This window comes from Anabrus simplex, chromosome 6 (assembly GCF_040414725.1).
Source record: "Anabrus simplex isolate iqAnaSimp1 chromosome 6, ASM4041472v1, whole genome shotgun sequence".
In the NCBI taxonomy this organism is placed as follows: Eukaryota; Metazoa; Arthropoda; class Insecta; order Orthoptera; family Tettigoniidae; genus Anabrus; species Anabrus simplex.
The window spans coordinates 107,056,055-107,078,111 of NC_090270.1; the positions used below are offsets into that span (position 1 = coordinate 107,056,055).

Genomic DNA, 22,057 nt, shown 5'->3' on the forward strand with positions numbered 1-22,057 from the left:
CATTTTCTTATTCGGACCGAACACGATAGCCGCAGTCGCTTATGTGCCGCCATTATCCAGTATTCGGGAGATAGTGGGTTCGAACCCAACTGTCGGCAGCCCTGAAGATGATTTTCCGTGGGTTTCCATTTTCAAACCAGGCAAATGCTGGGGCTGTACCTTAATTAAGGCCACGGCCAATTCCTTCCCACTCCTAGCCCTTTCCTGTCCCATCGTCGCCATAAGACCTATCTGTGTCGGTGCGACATACAGCAACTTGTTAAAAAAAAAAAAAAACGATCTTATTCGTGAGAACTACCAGTCTTATTTACAGAAGGTAGGTGTTGGTAGCAAGGCCATACTGGTAGCTCACTAAATCAGTCGTTCAAACGGTCAACATTGTGTGCGTCACAAGTTTGAAGTTTTTGTTTCAAAATATCGGCGGAATACATTTTCTCATGTTGGTGTCCTGACGCTGTAAACTTGCTTCAAGGATTGACAACAATTCAAACAAATTCCCACTCATACGAAAGTAATTAAGGAACATTTTTAGATCATTGATATGTTCATCTAGAAGAACGATGTGAGTTCCTCGTTCTAGGCGATATGAATTCAATGGATGGACCCAATGAACCTTAGTACTGTTCTTTCACCTCAACCTTCTTTTCGGAAGAATAAAAATCCCAAGGATAATATGCGCGTCCATGGACCAGATTCAAACCGAGACGCAAATATGAGGTGGGGACGAGAAGTTGCCGGTAAGTTGACGGAAGTGGACGGCAAGTGTCTGAGAAGTGGAGTGGAGTGACGTGGCGTGGCGTGGAAAGCAAGTGGACCGTGTGAAAGGAGCCGAAGTGTCTTCCACACTGGGCGACCGGAAGCTCACTCATCACTGAATCAGATTAGCTCGTTCAGACAGTCAACATATAAATTAGCTACAAGTTCGAAGATTTCGTTTCAAAATGTCGGTTCCATTCATAGATACTGAAAAGTTAATAATAGAAATACAAAATCGGCCTTGTCAGTGGGATTAACGAACGACAGACTACTCAAATAAAATAAAAGGCTTCAAATGTGGAATGAAGTTTCCCATGAAGTGATTCCACTTTCTGCCGAACTGGACAACTCCAAAGAGAGAGAAGTTGATATCTACAGTAATAGGCTATATGTGTTATATGTTAACAATTTTCGATATTACAATAACATGGGTCATTGAAAAAGAATTAATCAAGGCTTTTTAGCAGTCTTCATTTCAAAAGAACTGCTTCCAATTAAATTACATAATAACATTTTTTTATTCGGACCGAACACGATAGCCGCAGTCGCTTATGTGCCGCCATTATCCAGTATTCGGGAGATAGTTGGTTCGAACCCAACTGTCGGCAGCCTTGAAGATGGTTTTCCGTGGTTTCCCATTTTCAAACCTGGCAAATGCTGGGGCTGTACCTTAATTAAGGCCACGGCCGCTTCCTTCCCACTCCTAGCCATTTCCTGTCCCATCGTCGCCATAAGACCTATCTGTGTCGGTGCGACGTACAGCAACTTGTAAAAAAAAAAAAAAAAAAAAAAGAAAAATCTTATTCGTGAGAACTACCAGTCTTATTTACAGAAGGTAGGTGTAGGTAGCAAAGCCATATTGGTAGCTCACTAAATCAGTCGTTCAAACGGTCAACATTGTGTGCGTCACAAGTTTGAAGTTTTTGTTTCAAAATATCGGCGGAATACATTTTCTCATGTTGGTGTCCTGACGCTGTAAACTTGCTTCAAGGATTGACAACAATTCAAACAAATTCCCACTCATACGAAAGTAATTAAGGAACATTTTTAGATCATTGGTACGTTCATCTAGAAGAACGATGAGTTCCTCGTTCTAGGCGATATGAATTCAATGGATGGACCCAATGAACCTTAGTACTGTTCTTTCACCTCAACCTTCTTTTCGGAAGAATAAAAATCCCAAGGATAATGTGCGCGTCCATGGACCAGATTCAAACCGAGACGCAAATATGCGGTGGGGACGAGAAGTTGCCGGTAAGTTGACGGAAGTGGACGGCAAGTGTCTGAGAAGTGGAGTGGAGTGACGTGGCGTGGCGTGGAAAGCAAGTGGACCGTGTGAAAGGAGCCTTATGGATGTTATTACACGAGGGCAGCTAGTCGCGCGACCACACATTGTTGACCTTGAGGCTTATCTACAGGGCAACCAATCTGGCGACCACTGGTGGTGGCCAGGTGTTGAAATATATGGGGCTTATTACAAAAGGCAGCCAGAGACCCGCACCCACAGTTTAGTTACGAATAGCCACGTGCTACCGTGTACTGTTTTTTTGACGGCAAGTGGAAGTCCGCTATGGATAAAATAAGTGCTACTGGAAGTGCAGAGAAAGGAGAACAGAAGAAACAAAAACAATTTTAGAAAGCGTGTCAAACGTTCATAGACTCCAAAGTGAACACTGAAGTTTTCATCTGTGAAATAGAAAGACGCCCTCCGATTTGGAAAAGTAGTATTGAAGATTTCGACTCCGCAACTAATTGAAGAATTTGTTGCCTGCACAAAGCTCATCAAAAAGAGTATACTAGATCCCTTTAGATTGTCTTAAAGATAGAATAGGATGCACATGCACCTTTGTTTCCCTTCTCCTCCTCTTCTTCATCAGTAGTACAAGGAGATGCATATACTCATCACTCACCTCAACTAGTCTTCATCACTGGTCAAAAAGACACTGAGCAACATGGAACTGTCTGGCTGCTCCACCAGTAGCTCGGCTCAAGACAGGTTGGACAGCCATGGCCGCGTAACCTGGCTGCCCTGTGTAATAAGGCCCTTACAACTAGTTAACGATGCCGGGTGCAGGGTATGATTGATTGCCGGCTTCCAGCTCGCTTCCAGAAACTGATGCCGTCATGTTTTGTCCCCAAGTATAACAATAATAATGTATGTTGGATTATTAATAGCTCCACGATCATCTGTCTTAGATGGCCTAGGTATCACAGAGGAGGTGTGCAGAAGAAATGAGGAGTGAGTTAGTTTCCCGCTGCTTTCCTCACCGAGCCTGAATTTGCTCTCACTTATCAGTCTGCCCACGCACCAACCGACCTGATGAGCGACATTTTCACACAGTTCATAACAGGGACTGGTTGCATGTGGAATGACATTACTAGGATCACTCATATCTGTCTCATATTGTCAAAGCTAAGGGTGAGACTGAGACAGGTCAATGAAAGGAACTAATTTGTTCTAGCCTATTCTAAAAGGCACAGTGCACTGCGAGCACTAGGTCTCGCCAGCAAAGGCATAATACTAATAGAAGGAATTTTAAACGTTCATTTCGGGAGAGGGAGATCGACAGTTCGACAGATCTGAAGATGGTTTTCATATTTTAGTGTGTCGATAAGCAAGTAGATATAAAATAGAAAATAAGAACCGAGCTCGATAGCTGCAGTCCCTTAACTGCGGCCAGTATCCAGTATTCGGGAGATAGTAGGTTCGAACCCCACTGTCGGCAGTCCTGAAGATGGTTTTCCGTGGTTCCCCATTTTCACACCAGGCAAATGCTGGGGCTGTACCTTAATTGAGGCCACGGCCGCTTCCTTCCCACTCCTAGCCCCTTCCTGTCCCATCGTCGCCATAAGACTTATCTGTGTCAGTGCGACGTAAAGCAACTAGCAAAGAAAAGAAAAGAAGAATACTAATAAGAGCTTGCATATCGTCCTGCCGCAGAGCCCAGTGTTTCAACCGTACTGTGGAAACTATACATCTACTAAAAAATTTCGTGTGGCTATTTCTAGCCGAGTGCAGCCCTTGTAAGGCAGACCCTCCGATGAGGGTGGGCGGCAATTGCCATGTGTAGGTAACTGCGTGTTATTGTGAAGTATAGTGTTATGTGTGGTGTGTGAGTTGCAGGGATGATGGGAACAACACAAATACCCAGCCCCGGGCCATTGGAATTAACCAATGAAGGTTAAAATCCCCGACCCGGCCGGGAATCGAACACGGGACTCTCTGAACCGAAGGCCAGTACGCAGACCATTCAGCCAACGAGACAGACTATATCTTAATTCGTAATACACACTTTGAGGACCTGTAGGAAGGGACCGAACAGTTAACCTGAATAAGAACGGATGTCAGGAAACATTCCGTTTCCCCGTTACAAACAAACGCCGCCGCTCATTTAAATGTCCCACGTCTGCTGCGTCGCAATTTGAGGGGATTATTTTCTGTGGAGCGATATGAAGAGTCGGATTTACGAGAGTCCGTTGGAATCCGAGCAAAATCTGCTTGCGTTTGTTACGGCAGCGGTGGATATTCGACTATAGTTCTGGCAATTTTTTCGTTAATGACAAGCAACTCAAACGTTAAGCAGTACAACCCTCGACAGTAACCAGACGTACGACTGTCTACAGTCGCCTCTGCTGTGACCAATAGCAGATGGCTCTTGACCAATAACATGCTTGCTTTGCCAGTAACAGTCCACGTGGAGTACTTCAAAAGCGTGCCGGTCCTGAAGCCTGCTCGCTTGTCAGGTCTCCAGTGTTGCACAGCTGCACCGCAGTTCTGTCCAGTTTCGCTGCTCGCTCTCAGAGGCTAAGTAGTTGAAACGGAGAGTTGACAACGCCGTGTCTCGAGTTGGGAAAATCCTGGCAATCCGCGGACAATGAATGTAAACACAGCTGGCTAGCTAGGCTTCAAAAGCGTGCCGGTCGTTAACGAGGAAATTGCAAGAGCTACATATACAGTGTTTGTATGGAAGAGCCTGATCACGAGGTGGAGTCTTTCTCGTAAGTGGACGCAGAAGCGATGTCAACAACAACAACAGCAAGGACTACTCCGCTCCGCTCCGCTCATTCACACAACAGACGCGGGACATTTAAAAGCGTCTTGGTTTTTTTTTCCTTATAGCAGGAAGGCGGTACGTTTATGGTCGTTGGTTCTCACTCAAAATGCTATGTACTCGTTCTGTTCTCCCATATAAGTCCTCAAAGTGTGAAATATAAATTGAGATACATCCTGTATTTAAATGTCAGACAAGTGAGTGGATGGTAGCATTTTAAATCTCGGGTTGATGGTTTTAGAACACATGTGTGCTACCTTGACTGTAATTATTTGGTCCTCCTGTGTATACTATGGAAAGGACATGAAGGGTTAATACCAAGCGAGTTGGTTACACAATAAGAATCGTGTAGCTCAAGCATTGCATTCAGGAGATGGTGAGTTCAAATCCCATTGTCTGCAAACCTGGAGATGGAGTTTCCACATTTTGAGGAAAATCCTGGAGCTGCGACTGCGGCTGCTTTCTTCCTGGTCGCCGAAAATTTAGCAGTATTCTATAAAGTGAGCTAGCAGTCCGGTATGGAAAAGGTAGCTACAATATAAACTCTTTTTTTCAGGAGGTGGTGGGTTCCAATTTCGCTGTCGGTAGCATTGAAGATGGCTATACCTTAAATACGACCACGGTCGATTCTTTCCCACTTCATCAACACCAAAAAATCGAATCATTGCCGTACAGAGTTAGTCTTTCGAGATCAAACTAGAGGGTTCGATGCCGGCTCAGCTCGGTGGTATTTGAAGGTACTCAGACATGCCGGCCTCGTGTCGGTAGATTTAAGGTCACGTAAAGGAACTCCTGCAGAACAACAGGCACATCGGCGTCTCCGGAAACCGGAAAAATATTTAGTGGGAAATAAAACCAATCATATTATTGTATTATTATAGTGGATTTCCATGGTTACCTATTCTCTCATCAGCCAAATGCTGGGGCTGTACCTTAATTGTAGCTAGGACTCCCATCCCATCTCATCATTTGCAAACATCTACCAGTATCAGTGCGACGGTAAGCCTCTAGAAAAGGAAAACAAGCAACTAGTGCTGACCTATGTGATGCAGATTTTGCCCTTGTGTTCCCAAGAGAGCGAGTTCGATCCCACTTGAGGTCGGTTGTATTGGACAACTCGGCGTTTTTGACTTCTGGAACGTTAGAAAACTCCTACGAGGCACAATAAAGAAACCCTCGCTTCTCTAATCTATAACAATTGACGGGAGGTTGATCAAACATCATTACGTAATTAAGTAGTAATGAAAGATGGATGCATAAAAGAAACGAAACCTTACCTTCGCTGTATTAACCATTTCCATTTCATGTTGTTGATGAACAGCCAGTGACTCTACATGCTCGAACTGCAGTATCCCTTCATAGACCATTGATATTCCTGTTTGGAGATTAAGATAAGACGACTCTTCCTCATGTACGCCTACGTTGTACTGTAGATTACATTAGCCAATGATTTTCAGTGTGGAAGTCATGTGTTCAGACTGGAAAAAGGTATAAAAGATAAGCTTAGATCCATCTGTGGTGAGATTAACTGTTTACAGTGCACTACATCTTTACCTTCATCGATTTTGATTTTTACATTTACGGAAGAAAAAAACAAGATAATATATTAACAGAATACTAAAACCAAACCAAACCCCATGGCACTACAGCCCTTAAAGGACCTTGGCCTACCAAGCGACCGCTGCTCAGCGCGAAGGCCTGCAGATTACGAGGTGTCGTGTGGTCACCACGACGAATCCTCTCGGTCGTTATTCTTGGCTTTCTAGACCGGGGCCGCTATCTCACCGTCAGATAGATCCTCAATTCTAACCACGTAGGCTGAGTAAACCTCGAACCAGCCCTCAGGTCCAGGTAAAAGTCCCTGACCTGGCCGGGAATCGAACCCGGGGCCTCCGGGTAAGAGGCAGGCACGCTACCCCTACACCACCGGGCCGGCATTAACAAAATACTACCGTGTGAAAAGCGGGTAATTCCCTCAAGATATTAATAATATATAACGTAATTTCCATTGCAGAATACCTCCTACTCAAATACTACTATCCTGCTAATCACACGAGTAAATTTGGCGTGATACAAACAGAATAACTGACAAAGATGAAACCGAAGATAGAACTTGATACAGTAATATAATTTTACACCTCACCCGAGATAAAAACGAAATATGAGTCGATGATTCGAAATGTACCAACATTAAATCAATAGGATTTTCTGTTTTTCATTGTTATCCATGGCTAAATGCTTAGCGAGCTGGCCTTTGGCCCAAGAGGTCCCGGGTTCAATTCCCGGACTGGTCAGGGACTAGGTGCCTGTGCAGTCTTCAGCATTATAATTCATCACAGATGCGCAAGTCGCCTACAAGGCATAAACTCAAAGGACCTACACCAGGGATTTGCGGAGCCACATGCCACCATTATTATTATTATTATTATTATTATTATTATTATTATTATTATTATTATTATTATTATTATTATTATTATTATTATTATTATTATTATTATATTGGCCTTTCCTGGCGGGACCTAATGTTTACAGTGCACTAAGTCTTCTGGTGTAGGCTAGAGCAATTGTGTTACTTTCATTGATCTGTCTCTATCTTATCCTTGGCTTTGGTAAATGAAAGTGACTGGCGATGCTAGTAATGCCATTCATTCCTTATGCAGCCAGTCCCTGTTATGATTGGTGTGAAAATGTTGCTCATAGGGTCGGTTGTTGCATGCATTTCAGTGGGCTCGACAGACTAATATGTAATAGCAACTTCTGGTTCGGTGAGGAAAGCAACGGGAAACAGTTTCTATTCTCATTTAACTGCAGTAGAGGACAGGGAAGATTAACCAGATCGCTAAAGTAAATAATGATAATGATGATGATGATGATGATGATGATGACGACGACGATAACTACTACTAGAACGACTTGTCAGGTTTTCAGTACCGGTACTTGAATTGCTTTTTCTGTATTCTTGTAGAACCTACCGATACAAATTCAACACCACCTCACACGACGCTCTACCACGCCGGAGTCCAGAGCTACACCAGCTGTTAATAATAATAATAATAATAATAATAATAATAATAATAATAATAATAATAATAGTTGCTCTATATCCCACTAACTACAGCACTTTCACGGTTTTCGGAGACGCCGAGTTGCCGGAATGTAGTTCCGCAGGAGTTCTTTTACTTTCCAGTAAATCTGCCAACACGAGGCTGACGTATTTGAGCACCTTCAAATACCACCGTACTGAGCCAGGATCAAACCTGCCAAGTTGGGGTCAGAAGGCCAGTGCCTCAACCGTCTGGGTTCAATTCCAAACCTCTCCCCAGTGGAGTGAGGGCATATGACGCTGTTGATGGTGATTCGTCCGTCGGATGGAGACGTAAAGCTTTGAGTAGACCCCTTGGTGCTATTCGACAGGAGTAGGATGCTTGACGACACTGGGTTTCACCCTCGCCCCACCTCATTATCAGAATTAGATCTTATGGGCAGGTCACCCCAGGGAGTCAAATAGAAAGACCTGCACTGGGCGAGTCGAACATGTCCTCGGACACTCCTGACATGAAAACTACAAAATAAATAAAGAAAGAAAGATCACAATATGGAGGTAAAGTTGGAATTCAAGAGGACAAATTGGGGCAAATATTCGTTTATAGGTAGGGGTGTTAGGGATTGGAATAACATAGCAAAGGGAGATGTTCAATAAATTTCCAATTTCTTTGCAATCATTTAAAAAAAAGGCTAGGAAAACTACAGTTAGGGAATTTGTCAACTGTGCGACTGCCCTAAATGCAGATCAGTAGTGACCAATTGATTGAATGCTGGGTAGCAAAAGTAAGACACAGATGAAATAAGGATTAGTTGTGGAGAAAAATATACTGATGTTCACAGGCGATGTCATATTTGTGGCAGACAAACCCCACCTGGTAAGCATGCTGAAGAATTATTGTAAAATGTGGCTGCCAAAATTGGGTTTTAATTTCTTTCCAAAACACCACATAATGGACTCGTACACAGTTGATCCCAGGAACTGAATCAAGCAAAATTTGGGACAAACCACCTGTTGTGAAATTTAAATACCTTGGAGAAATTCTCACCCCAGTGGGAACGAGTGAGAGCAAGGGAGAGGAGGTTGGAGATAGTTTTCAGATATGTCATATAATTTACAAATCTAAGTCATCTCTATACAAGACAAATTAAAGCATTATTGTTCGATGGTCTGAAGATAATGTATCCATGTGACGGAAACCTGACTATACTGTTAATAATAAGAGTTGGCGTCTGACATTTCTTAGAGGGAGGTCCGTTTACTGCCTGCCGAGGCGGGATAAAGGGAGTGGCTGTGTGGTTGCCATGGAAACGAGGGTGGGGCGACTGCGGTTGCCATGGAGATAAAACTTCAGGGCAGCTCGTCTTGCTGGGAGTTGCCAAACCTGTCACTGTCACTGATAAGAACCTGATTGTTTGTATAAGAGTGATCGCAAATGGGACGACACCGCCTGGCCAGGTAGTCTACAACAGATCACAGCGGTCAGAATGAAGGAGGGAACCGCGAGGGGTAAGAGTATGTAGAAAGGAATGCTGGAATGTGGCAACATCGTGAAATGGCACGTGCAGTGTTCCTCCCTCCAACCTTACCTGTCAGACGCCAACTTTAGTTAAGTCTAGTATAGGGTGAAGGACCCAGTCATAGATTTCAAAAACAGGAGATTCCTAAGGATAATTTTGGTTTCAAAAGAGATATGAAAGGAGCGATTCGCATTCCATTTGAGACCATGTAAGGAGATATACGTAGTAGATATTAAGTTCGTGTACTGCCGTCTAGTGTCCCTGTAGTGCATTACAGCGTAGAACTTTCACTACAGGAAGTTGCCGTGACAGTTCTTAGCTAGTTCCAGCAAGAAGCAGTTGCGTGCATGCAGTATAAGCAGAACTACGGTCTCTGTTGTGAAGGGGCGTTGAATGTCAGCGACGGAACTTGAGAACTTGAGCAAAGGGTACATTTCAAGTTCTGGCAAATCTGCTAGCAAAACGTTTGAGATTATGATGTCAAAATCACCCGGATCACCACGACGGGAAAAAGGCACGAAAAGGCAGGTCAAAAGACTATGTGATCCTTGAAATGTTAGTGCCAGTCCACGAACATATTGACTGTAGTACAGAGGCGTACTCTGTGTTGCCTGCATTGTAGGCGCCAGTACACGAACTCATTGACTGGAGTAGCATGAAAGAATCGTGAAAAAAACAAGTGCTATGAAGACGAGAATGCTACCTTTCCCTGGGAACATTAAGAGTATGAACCCGAGGAGGCTGGCCCACAATATAGTGATCCTGCAAGGAAATATAAAACCCAACCTCTATGGCTGAAGGAAGTTCACAAAGAGAAGAGGGAGAAATAGAACAAAGATAGGCCCTAAGGAGGAAAATTCTAGGAATCAGGAATGCACTCGAAACAACTTACCAATCCACGAAAAATTTTGGTGGAGAAGCGAAATCAAAGACTTTAGGACCTTTGATGGAAAGAAAAGGGCATAAATCAGAGCGGTAGTAGGAGAGATGGCTTGAGTAAACTTGCCCTTGAGTTGGCCTTGACGAATAATAATAATAATAATAATAATAATAATAATAATAATAATAATAATAATAATAATAATTGGAGCCAACATTACCCTTAGAGATATTATACACTAAGATGTGTCAGACTGCCTGATTTTGTTTATTCCTAGTTTGTCTAAACTGGGACAACTTTCAACATTAAGTCCTCACCATAGCTGGCTTCCGAAATCAATACCGTTTGCTGTCTGTGTCCATTACCCTCTCACTTTACAGACGTGTAGCCCAGGGCAAACGCTAGAAGGGGAGATTAGTAACTTTGACATGGATTGTTAAAGATTTAGGTTGAAGGAATGTGCTTATTGCTCTTTCTAATGTTTAAAAAAATACCGATGATGTGAAGATGATGTTTGTTGTTTAAAGGGGCCTAACAGCTAGGTCATCGGACGCTTTTTAAAATACTAAAACTGATGACTTTTCCCCTTTTATAATGTGATAAAAAGGGAACGATCATTAAAATTTGCTGGATTGCTTTCCTGAAAAACCTTCTGGCACTTTAGCGGCTCCGAAAACCGTAAAAGTAGTTTGTGGCATGCAAATTCAGTTGTAGAGCTCGGTCTCCGGATCACAAGATAGCGGATTCAAGTCCAGAAAAGGTAGTCGGATTTTTGAAGGGCGGAAAAATGTCCATTAGACACACCATGCCGTACGCTGTCAGCATGTAAAAGAACTCTGGTAACACATTTGGTGTTTACTCGACAAAATTCATTATAACTCAGCTATAGATGCCGACGAAGAGTGATTTGGTTTGCGCTGCCGTGAAGTAGGGGTAGAGTAAAATGGAACGTCGAAATTTACGAGCCTGCAGCCAGATGGCAAATGGTAGTTGAGGCCATACGATTATCATTATTTCTTCCTTTCATTCATTCATTCATTCATTCATTCATTCATTCATTCATTCATTCATTCATTCATTCATTCATTCATTCATTCCTTCTTTCTTTCTTTCTTTCTTTCTTTCTTTCTTTCTTTCTTTCTCAATCTATTTACCCTCCAGGGTTGGTTTTTCCCTCGGACTCAACGAGGGATCCCACCTCTATCGTTCAAGGGCAGTGTCCTGGAGCACTAAACGTTTTGTCGAGGGAATACAACTGTGGAGGAGGACCAGTACCTCGCCCAGGCAGCCTCACGTTCTATGACGAACAGGGGCTTTGTGGGATGATGGGAAGATTGGAAGGGATAGACAAGGAACAGGGAAGGAAGCGGCCGTGGCCTGAAGTTAGGTACCATCCTGGCATTTGCCTGGAGGAGAAGTGGGAATAATAATAATAATAATAATAATAATAATAATAATAATCCACCTCTGTGGTGTAGTGGTTAGTGTGATTAGCTGCCACCCCCAGAGGCCAAGATTCGATTCCCGGCTCTGTCACGAAATTTGAAAAGTGGTACGAGGGCTGGAACGGGGGCCACTCAGCCTCGGGACGTCAACGGAGTGTATGAAGGTTCAATTCCCACCTCAGGCATCCTCGAAGTGGTTTTCCGTGGGTTCCAATTTTCACACCAGGTGAATGCCGGGGCTGTACCTTAATTAAGGCCACGGTCGCTTCCTTCCCATTCCTAGCCCTTTCCTATGCCACCGTCGTCATATGACCTATCTTTGTCGGTGCGATATAAAGAAAATAGTAAATAATAATAATAATAATAATAATAATAATAATAATAATAATAATAATCGAGTGAGTTGGCCGTGCGGTTAGGATCGCGTAACTGTGAGTTTGCATTCGGAGATGGTGGGCTCAAATTCTCCCGTCGGCAACTCTGAAGATGGTTTTCCGTAGTTTCCCATTTTAACACCAGGCAAATGCTTGGGCTGTACCTTAATTTGCTTCGTATCCATAGTATCATCATTGCATTTCATGTACATGTTGACACCAGTGGCACCCAGCAAGTCTGATGTAATCGCGGCAATCAGGCAAGGCAATGACAGTTCCTAGACAACCCCACGTGGCTCTCGCCATGTGCTCGGAAGTAACGCGGTCATTCTCCAATCAACCTGAAGACCGCGGGTTGATACATGTTTTTCTTTGTTTACATCAGTTTCGGTTCTCTCCATGACGGCAGAATACCAGACGGTACTGAAAGCTGAAGTCTATTGAGCGACCTGGGTTTCATTTGACTGTGTCCGGAAAGCATGGGATGTGCCGCAGACATGGTTTACATGATGATATGGAGTGCTGAATGGACTTAGTTCAACTTTCAAAATCTGCAAGGTGTGTACCCGTGTCTTGGAATTCAGAAGCGGGCACTGATCCACAGAAGGACTTAAAATTAATTGGCTGCCAGAATGTTGAGTTCCATTAGTGGAGTTCGAAAGGTTTATGACCTAAAGAAGTACAAAATATGCAAACAAATATCAGCTAAAAACTAGCTAAATGACGAAAAATAGCTAAATATAACCTAAAACTAGCTAAATATGCCCTAAAACTAACCAAATTCGCCCTTAAAACCAGCTAAATATGACATAAACTAGCTCAACGTGACCTAAAACTAGCTAAATATGACCAAACACTACCTAAATATGACCTAAATCCAGCTAAATACGCCCTAAAACTAGCCAAATATGCCCTTAAAACCAGCTGAATATGACATAAACTAGATAAATGTGACCAAAAACTAGCTTAATATGACCTAAACTAGCTAAATTTGCCCTAAAACTAGCCAAATATGCCCTTAAAATCAGCTAAATTTGGCATAACCTAGCTAAGTGTGACCTAAAACTCGCTAAATATGCCATAAACTAGTTAAATATGTCTTAAACCAGCTAAATATGACATAAACCAGCTAAATGTGACTTAAAACTAGTTATAACAAAGCAAAGTCATCTCCGTACAGGCCGTAAAGCCTCTTGGTGGGGTAGAGAGGTTAGCTCAACGCCCAACTGCCTTTGCCCCCAGGAATTAACCTGGTACTCATCTTTGGTGTAGGCTGAGTGAACCTCAGGGCCATGTGCACCTCCGTAAGTGGAAATCTCTTTTCTTAAATGTTACGACTTCCTGACGAGGATTCGAACCCACGTCCTTCCGGGCGTGCCGGACACGCCTTTACTGCTTCGGCCAGGCAGCCCCACTAAAACAAGTTTTATATGCCCTAAATCTAGCTAAATATGACCTAAAAAGGTAAAATATGACTTAAGCATTTTAGGGATAGCTAGCAAGTATTAGAGTATTACAAACATTAAACGTGTCAAAACGTGATAAGCAGTAACACAGCAGATACATTTAATCATGCAAACTGACAGAGTCCATCTCTGTGGTGTAGTGATTAGTGTGATTAGCTGTCACCCCCGGAGGCCCGGGTTCGATTCCAGGCTCTGCTACGAAATTTGAAAAGTGGTACGAGGGCTGAAACGGGGTCCACTCAGCCTCGGGAGATCAACTGAGTAGAGGTGGGTTCGAGTCCCACCTCAGTCATCCTGGAAGTGGTTTTCTGTGGTTTCCCAATTCACCTCCAGGCAAATGCTGGAATGGTACCTAAGGTAAGGCCACGGCCGATTCCTTCCCTCTTCCTTGTCCATCCCTTTCAATCTTCCCTTCCCCCCCCCCCCCCACAAGGCCCCTGTTCAGCATAGCAGGTGAGGCCGCCTGGGCGAGGTACTGGCCATACTCCCCAGTTGTATCCCCCGACCCAATGTCTCACGGTCCAGGACACTGCCCCTGAGGCGGTAGAGGGGGGATCCCTCGCTGAGTCCGAGGGAAAAACCGACCATAGAGTGTAAACAGATTAAGAAAGTTCATTCTCATTCTGTTTTCCTAAAATAATAACCAAAAATGAAATATTAGCATACGGCGTACGTTCGTGCATCATCTCTTTCTCGGAATCATATCCTCTAAACCTGGTACCTACCTATTTCGGGGAAAGAAAGAAAACTACATCTACTACAGTATTTTAAAATCCTGTGTTCGAAAATCTACGCAGATAACACGTACTTTGTTAAAGACGATCCCTCAATTTAAACAAAAATGCTCAAAACCAAAATATAACCTTATATCATTAAAACGAGCAAAATATGACCAAAGAAATAAAAAATGACAGGAATGTGTATTGATATGAAAGATAAAATTGCTTTAAAGGGAGTCAGAAACCCATCATTCACAGTTATTTATCAGGTTTCCGATAAAGTGACCTCAGGAGTGAAATATTTCTTTTCCTTAACATCCTAAACTTAGTCATTAGTAATATTTCGAATTATTTTAGGCATTAATTTTTTCATTTGATTGGAGTCGGCACATGATGTGAATTTGGTCCGTGTTTTACGGCCGTATACCCAGCGTGACACCAGTCCCATGCGGAGCGATATATTCACTGTTACGTGTTCCTGCGGCGGTATGTTGAATGTTGATATGTATGCAGATGGACACATTTACCAGTTCCCCAGTCAGAGGAATGAACTATATGCGATTAAAATTGTCGCCCCGGGCAGGAATCGATCGCACGATCCTCTAAACCGAAGACCAGTATACTGACCATTCAGCCAAGCAACCGGACTCTTTTAGGTAATGCATATTACTTCAAAATCGGCGTGTACAGTTTGTGTCGAGTTCCCTCTCCCGCTTACAGGCCGACCAGCTCTAAGTTGTCGTGACCATGCAGGGAAGCACGTCATAAAACACGGTCGTTACCGCAAGCGAAGCCACCAGAAAGTGCTTGTTCAGATTAGGTCGGAGTGGCAGCTCACGTGCCTCTGTCGTTAAGGGAACGTTGCTAAACAAACGTTGGAATTCGTCTCGCGTTCACTCTTAACTAGAATGTTATTTATGCCTTTGTATCTTAGAAAAGGAAACTTAATAGTTTGAAAAACATTGACTGCACATCGTTGCTCTTATAAAATATGATTTGTTGTACCTGGTGGCTACGGAGTCGGCCCCATGGTGTAAGGGTAGCGTGCCTGCCTCTTACCCGGAGGCCCCGGGTTCGATTCCCGGCCAGGTCGGGGATTTTTACTTGGACCTGAGGGATGGTTCGAGGTCCACACAGCCGACGTGATTAGAATTGAGGAGCTATCTGACGGTGAGATAGCGGCCCCGGTCTAGAAAGCCAAGAATAACGGCCAAGGGGATTCGTCGTGCTGACCATACGACACCTCGTAATCTGCAGGCCTTCAGGCTGAGCAGCGGTCGCTTGGTAGGTCAAGGCCCTTCAAGGGCTGTAGTGCCATGGGGTTTGGTTTGGTTTGGTGGTTACGAAACAATCACTTAGCACGTGCGTAATTTATTGCATTTTTGGTCGACCATTTATTGAGCATTCTGCACAGAAAGTAAATAAGATTACAAGAAAAATATGCATAATAAAATGAGATGCTGTTTGTTTGTTTGTTTGTTTGTTTGTTTGTTTGTTTGTTTGTTTGTTTGTTTGTTTGCTCCGGGTAGGCTCGAAAACTATTTGTTAAGAATGTACAGTATCTTGGAATCCGGAGTCAAGCAAGGGATACCGATTTTTCAGACCATAAGACGCACCCTGATATTTCCCTGAAAATTTAAGGAAAAATATAATTTCACTGTATTTTCAAACAAAATTTTACAGTAATAATTTAATTTGTGTAAAATCACAGATTACGTGTAGGGAGTGCAATACTGTCACTGTTACAAATCAGAAGTAGGTATTGTTTTCCTGCTGCCCTATTGCCATACAATTGTGCGTATTCCATAACCATTAATTTGAATGCTAAGTCGTAAAGAAACCTCTTCTATAGAACTGACATTGTGTACGGTAAATTATCACTACCGGAACTTGCTACAGATTACTAGGGTTCGGAACTTTATGACTTAAAGAAGTACAAAATATGCAAGCAAATATGCCCTAAAACTAGCTAAATATGCCTTTAAAACAAGCTAAATATGACCTAAAACCTAGTTAAACGTTCCCTAAACTAGCCAAATAGACCTAAAACTAGCTAAATATACCTAAACTAGCTAAGTATAACATAAAAAACTAGCACAATTGGCCCTAAAACTAGCTCAATATGACCTAAAACTGACTCAGTATGTCCGCGTAACTAGCTCAATATGGCATAAAACTAGCTTAACGTGTCCTAAACTAGCTAAGTATAACATAAAAACTAGCATAATGGGCCCTAAAACTAGCTAAATATGCCTTTAAAACTAGCTAAATATGACCTCAAACCTAGCTGAACGTCCCATAAACTAGCCAAATACCTTAAACTAGCTAAATATACCTGAACTAGCTAAGTATAACATAAAAACTAGCACAATGGGTCCTAAAACTAGCTCAATATGGCATAAAACTAGCTGAATGTGTAGTAAACTAACTACATATAACATAAAACTAGCTTAATGTGTCCTAAACTAGCTAAGTATAACAAAAACTAGCACAATGGGCCCTAAAATAGCTAAATATGATCTAAAACTGACTCAGTATGTCCCATAACTGGCTAAATATTCCCTAAAGTAACTAAATATGGCATAAACTAGCTGAATGTGTCCTAAACTAGCTAAATATGACATAGCATTAGCTTAATGTGCCCTAAACTAGCTAAATATGACCTAAAACTAGCTAAATACCACTTAATTATTTTAGGGATAGTTAGCAAGTACAGTATTGGAGTATTAACAACATTAAATGTGCCAAAACTGATAAGCGATAATATAGCAGACACATTTAATCATACAAACTGACAGAGCTGCGAGAAGTCTGTTAAAAGTTTAGGCCTATACATTCATTCAGTACGTGCGGTGCAATTCTCTCTCCGTTTTCTTTTTCAAACAAGAAAACAAAAACAAAACGGAGCATTAGCATGTTTTTTTATCTGTTGGCGTACGTTCGTACAGCGCCTCGTTCTCAGAATCACGTCTTCTAACAGTATTTCGAAATCCTGTGTTTGAAAATCGACGCATATAACATGTACAGTAGCTTGTGTAAAACGCAGCCTCATTTTAAACAAACTTTTCCAGAATGATCTCCATAGCAACTTTCCACCCAGTTGGTTACCGGTCTCACTCCTCTGGAGCAGTGATTAATGACTGGCAGATGAAATGAAATGGTGTTGGAGAGTGTCGCTGGATTGAAAGATGACAGGGGAAACCGGAGTACCCGGAGAAAAACCTGTCATGCCTCCACTTTCTCCAGCACAAATCACACATGGAGTGTCCGGGATTTGAACCACAGAACCCAGCATGACAGGCCGCCGCGCTGCCGCGTGAGCAACGGAGGCCTGTTGTTCAAACTCCACTCTATAGTTGTAAAACTTGGTTTACATACAGAATGCACTTGAAAACATACCATCAATGCTGCATTAGGAGAATCCTAGGAAACGAGCTCGATAGCTTCAGTCACTTATGTGCGGCCAGTATCCAGTATTCGGGAGATTGTGGGTTCGAACCCCACTGTCGGCAGCCATGAAGATGGTCTCTTATGGTTTGTCATTTTTACACCAGGCCACGGTCGCTTTATTCCTGTACCGAGCTCGATAGCTGCAGTCGCTTAAGTGCGGCCAGTATCCAGTAATCGGGAGATCGTGGGTTCGAGCCCCACTGTCGGCAGCCCTGAAGATGGTTTTCCGTGGTTTCCCATTTTCACACCAGGCAAATGCCGGGGCTGTACCTTAATTAAGGCCACGGCCGCTTCCTTCCACTTACTAGGCCGTTCCCATCCCATCGTCGCCATAAGACATATCTGTGTCGGTGCGACGTAAAGCAAAATAGCTTTATTCCTGTTCCTAGCGCTTTCCTAAACCATCATCTCCATAAGACCTATCTCTGTCGGTGCAACGTAAAGCAACTCCAAAAAAAGTCCTTCCCCCTTACACGGATCGCAAACTTCTATTGTAAAGACTAAGTACCAGGTTAACACTACGAAAGTGCTGACAGATGTACAAAACCTTTAAAACTTTTCCAGAATGATCTCCATAGCAACGATCCATCCAGTTGGTTCCCGGTTCTTGGTCTTCAACTTTCACACGACAACCAATGATATTTCCCTTATTTTTCACTGTTTCGGAAAAAGTTGAATAGTAAAAAGTAGTTTGTAAGTATGATTCTAAATAAAAGAGAGATATCGAGTCTTACATTCTAGGCCCCCTCTAAAGCCTTTTCTGTTGAATTATTTAAAACTAGCTTAAAAAATAATGAAGACCTTTCCTATCTGGACAGCCACCTTTCAACAAATGCAAACACTGAGCTCGATAGCTGCAGTCGCTTAAGTGCGGCCAGTATCCAGTATTCGGGAGATAGTGGGTTCGAACCCCACTGTCGGCAGCCCTGAATATGGTTTTACGTGGTTTCCCATTTTCACACCAGGCAAATGCTGGGGCTGTACCTTAATTAAGGCCACGGCCGCTTCCTTCCCAGTCATAACCCTTTCCTGTCCCATCGTCGCCCATAAGACATATCTGTGTCGGTGCGACGTAAAGTCAATAGCAAAAAAAATAAAATAAATAAATGAAAAATCAAACAAATGCAAACATTGACGCTTAAATTCAGTATCGTCTCAAATGTGTCAGCGCAGCCTAGGGTCTTATGCGAATTAGGGCGTTTGACAATCGTAACATCAGCACTCAAACTAAGCTGTATGTATACCAAGCCGTTGTTGTTCCGGTTCTACTCTACAGTTGTGAAACTTGGGTTACATGCAGAAGGCACTTACTATACTTGGAAAAATACCATCAATGCTGCATTAGGATGATCCTAGCAATAAAATGGAAAGACAGACTCACTAACGCACGTGTTTTGGAGCAAGCGCATACAACTAGGTCTTATAGTTCGCATGCCTGAGTCACGTCTCCCAAAACAAATAATGTACTGTCAGTTGAAGGTCGGACAGAGAAAACAGGGTGGGCAACAAAACCACTATAAAGACGTTCTGAAGGCGAATCTATAGAAATGTCAAATTGACCCTGAAAATTTGGAGGTTGCGTCATCCACTCGTCCAGAATGGCCTTGCCTCGTCCACCAAAGGCACCTATCCTTTGAACTACAGCGTAGGAAACTTCTGACCGACAAACGCAATGCTAGGAAAGAGCGTATGAATGGCAGAAGTATCAACCCTCAAGGAGCAGGAGCTACCAGATCGCGTGCGAACGGTGTGAAGTGTCTATGGTTGCAGAATTGGATTACACAGCCATCAAGGAACTCATGTGATCTGAACTTTACCTTTGAAAGACAATCATACTGGCTAATGATAAGTGTTAATACAGGATGTTTGCCAGTTGTACTTCCTATTAAAATAATAATCAACCACCACCACTGCTGCTATTTATGAAGATCCTAGATTTGTTTGGTCATCTGATTCAAATTCTTGGTGACTGGAAATTTCACGCTTTACTTTAACTTGTTCCTCAGAAAACGGGTTTACTCGTATGCTTAACAATGCGACTCAGCAGTTTTGGTTTACAGCTTTAATAGCTTCAGTTATCACATTCACTAACACGCGGAAGGTGCCCGGGCGGAAAAAGTTTTTGTTTTGAACCCGCAGTTTAAAATTTGCATTGGATAGCAATAGTAGAATTGTTGTTCCTTGTGGATGTGTTGCATAATGTTGAAGATCCCAGGACCTACCATATTTCGCCGCATAATCGTCGCATTCTTTATTTTCAAAACAAAAATCGGATTTTAAAATTTCATCACATAATCGTCGCACATCCAAATTTTGTTCATCAGCCTGTTTACAAGGTAAATGAAACTGCAATATAAATTGCATATGAATGCGCAATTTTAATACATATATGGCTTATCGGTCATTTGGTAACACAGTCACGTTTGCGAGATGTCGTACGACATACAGGATGAAGCGTAATTCGCGCAATCTGGCAACACTGTAACCACATGTATGGTAACCACCTCCGTCAGCAGGAGGTTGTCGTACTGTACAGTTGGTGCAGTGGATAGAGCTTTGGGTTACCATGCAGGAGATCGAGTGGTCGATCCTGGGTTGAGGCGTATGTTTTTTCTTTCGTAAATGTAGTCCAGTCCGCCTCTGTGGTGTAGTGGTTAGCGTGATTAGCTGCCACCCCCGGAGGTCCGGGTTCGACTCCCGGCTCTGCCACGAAATTTGAAACGTGGTACGAGGGCTGGAACGGGGTCCACTCAGCCTCGGGAGGTCAACTGAGTAGAGGTGGGTTCGATTCCCACCTCAGCCATCCTGGAAGTGGTTTTCCGTGGTTTCCCACTTCTCCTCCAGGCAAATGCCGGGATGGTACCTAACTTAAGGCCACGGCCGCTTCCTTCCCACTTCCTTGTCTATCCCTTCCAATCTTACCCATGCCCCGCAAGGCCCCTGTTCAGCATAGCAGGTGAGGCCGCCTGGGCGAGGTACTGGTCATTCTCCCCAGTTGTATCCCCCGACCAAGAGTCTGAAGCTCCAGGACACTGCCCTTGGCGGTAGAGGTGGTATCCCTCGCTGAGTCCGAGGGAAAAACCGAACCTGGAGGGTAAACAGATGATGATGATGAAATGTAGTCCAGGTGGTATGGTGTCTGACATCTTAATCGTCAACAGCGATTGCAGCGGGTCTTCTAGAAACCATTTGCACTTACATACTACGATTCTAGAAATGGACGAACAATCGTTTTCATTGGTCAGCTTTGAAAGGCGCCCTTTCCTCGTCGTGGGCGTGAATTTCTTCACACCACTTCATCTACTAGATGTGAAACCTGTTTGTTTAAGCTGTCTATTTCTTATTAGTCTAACCAGGTATTTGTTGTTTCAGCATTACAAAATGTTGTAAATGTAGGATACATGCCACCTCAGAAACGGTGTCTTACTGTATTACAGTAGGTAATGTCAGATGGAAATTAGCAAATAAAAAATGCGCCTCAACCCAGGATCGAACCATCGACCTCCTGCATGCCAACCAAAAACTCTACCCATTGCACCAACTGTACAGCACGAGACTGTGATGACAGCGGTAGTTACCCTACATATGGTTACAGGGTTGCCAGATTGCTACTCTTCAACGTCCGTTTTCTACCGGATATACTCGCAAGACGAAATTTTGTAAGAGACATTTTTTTATTGCTGGCATGTGAGGAGTCGCGCTGCGACGCCCGAGTGCGTGAATTACGCTTCACCCTGTATAGAAAAAGTAAATAATACCGGTATACGTACGACGCATGGCTTATCGGTAGTTTGACAACGTGGTCGCGAGACAGTGTACAATTTATTCACCAGTAACATATTATCAGTTTTCATTTGAAATACGTAAGGCTGTAAGTTATCGCTAATCGGCAACTTCGCGGAGAAATACGGGCACTGCACACACTAAATTATCGGTAGTTTGACAACGTAGTCGCGAGACAGTGTACAATTTATTCACCAGTGACATATTATGAGTTTTCACGAAAAGAAAGTAAATATTTGCTCTTTTCAGTGGTAAACATCAGAATGAATGCGTTCTTTCTTCATAACATTATCTTGTTCTTGTGTTCTGCCATAATACATAATCGAACGTTCCGGTACTGGGAAATTTACAAGCAACCCTTGTACTGCACCTCCAGTGGACCTCCAGTTGCGCGTTGGGGAAGTTTCGATAATAATGGCAGGCCATATTTCCTACTGCCAGTCAGATTAGAGTTCGGGAGTTTTTACTGTAACGGCAGGCTCATTTGTCAAGAGCTATTCACAATAAAGATGGAGAGTTTTCATTATAATTACAGGCCCCTTTTCCTAATGCCAGTCACAATCGAG

General features: G+C 43.1%; 1 protein-coding gene across 2 annotated transcripts in view; it reads right to left on the reverse strand.

The window, feature by feature from the left end:
- The window catches only part of LOC136875515 (uncharacterized), a 132,570-nt gene that overhangs the window by 67,089 nt on the left and 43,424 nt on the right, over positions 1-22,057 (reverse strand). The window contains exon 1 of one of the 2 annotated variants that reach the window (XM_067149063.2): positions 6,086-6,167. The exons of the other annotated variant lie outside the window; for it this stretch is intronic. Coding sequence (XP_067005164.2) covers positions 6,086-6,114 — 29 coding nt within the window. The 5' untranslated portion in view covers positions 6,115-6,167. Of the gene's footprint in view, positions 1-6,085; positions 6,168-22,057 lie in introns of those variants that run through there. 2 annotated transcript variants of the gene reach the window in all.